The 1,421-nt window shown below is 52.8% G+C and overlaps 1 protein-coding gene across 1 annotated transcript; it reads left to right on the forward strand.

Moving 5' to 3' along the window:
• Nucleotides 1–378: 378 nt before the first annotated feature.
• On the forward strand, nt 379–846 carry CABS01_17180 (uncharacterized protein; the record flags this gene model as incomplete). Its single annotated transcript, XM_060550507.1, has 1 exon — nt 379–846. One exon carries the CDS (start codon nt 379–381, stop codon nt 844–846), a length of 468 nt encoding a protein of 155 aa, XP_060395236.1.
• Between the last annotated feature and the right edge of the window lie 575 nt (nt 847–1,421).

Below are 1,421 nucleotides of genomic sequence, written 5' to 3' on the forward strand. Positions count from 1 at the left end.
GGACTGGTCTGGATGGTTGGGAAACAGATTTGCCAAGTTCCGTTAGCTGCTACTGTACAGTACTGTAAGTCTAGGGTGCGTTCTATGTTCTCAGAGGCTGGAGCAGCATATTCTGATCACATCCTGGATGCACCCGACAGCTTCGTCGTTTCAGTCACTGTGCTTCTCGACGGGCCCGTCTTGCCATCTTCCCAGCTACGCCTACCATTCCTGCGACCATTCCTACCAAGCCCACTTCTGAGTCCAGTGCCTCTATCGAAAACAACCTCCCTTCGTTCAGACATCTTTCTACCGTGCACACTTTGCGTTCGTGGCTTCTTCACGCTATGACCACGTTTTGGCTCATCATTCTCCTCTGCAGCACAGTCAATGCTCTACATGTCACTATACGCATCTTGGAGAGGAAGATTAGAAGCTCGAGATGCCATTGACACGCGCAGCTTGGCTGCGACGAGCCAGCGTCGAACGCGAGAGCCTTGGATCAGCGAGGTTCAGGATCATCGAGATGGCATGATTCCGCATTGGCTAGCACGGGATTCCGTAGAGGGGAGAGAACACCACACTGCAATTGACCATACTCAGATTCCTGCCAACGACGACTATCCACCTCTCGAAACTGATCGAGGTCTGCTATTGTGCGCCGGCAGCTTTGGCTGCTATCAGGAGACACCCCGCGAGGGTGGTAAACGACTTGACTGGTGTCTGTTACAGTTCAAGCATTCCGACAGGTTTTCGACAATAGTCGTCATCCTGGACGACTGTGCGGTATGGGTTGCGCTGTCCCTCAGATGGTCGAGAATGAGCCAAGATCGCGAAGCAAAGCACTGCAAGAGTATGGAGCGATGAGCAATCATTTCCTAAAACAAGGACGTCGACTTCCGACAAAGCCGCGGTCCACGAGTCATGAGATAGCTCAATCAATAAACAGGTCAATCATTCAAGCGCAGCGCACGAAGCCAGCACTGCGTACAGTTCGGTTATCCCTAATCGTGCCTCGTAAGGTCGACGAACCAACAAACTTTGCACCTGCATGCTGCTAGCAAGCCGGTACAACAGAATAAGCGGGGCTTCCCTGCACAAGCGTGTTTGCTCCAAGCTAGGTATTGAAGCATTCGTGGACCGTTCATTTCCCGGGACTTGGATCCGGTCTTGGATATGAAGCGAATGCACTGGGGATTCTGAGCGATCCTCGGCGCAGGTGTTCTACCCTCCGGGTTGGGCCCGTTTGCCATGCCGTCAAAACAGCGTTATTATGATTGTGAGAGAACGGCACATGACACTTGACACATGCGACACCCTGGACATCACTGCATAGCACCTGCCTTTTGAGGATACCTGCCTCCTCAGGACACCTGCATCCCGATACGGTGCTGACTCTTGCGTCACCAATCATCCTTGGCCGTGCACACTGATTGGCTGTC

Source organism: Colletotrichum abscissum (assembly GCF_030869225.1).
Source record: "Colletotrichum abscissum strain IMI 504890 chromosome Unknown Scaffold_426.1, whole genome shotgun sequence".
Classification (NCBI taxonomy): Eukaryota; Fungi; Ascomycota; class Sordariomycetes; order Glomerellales; family Glomerellaceae; genus Colletotrichum; species Colletotrichum abscissum.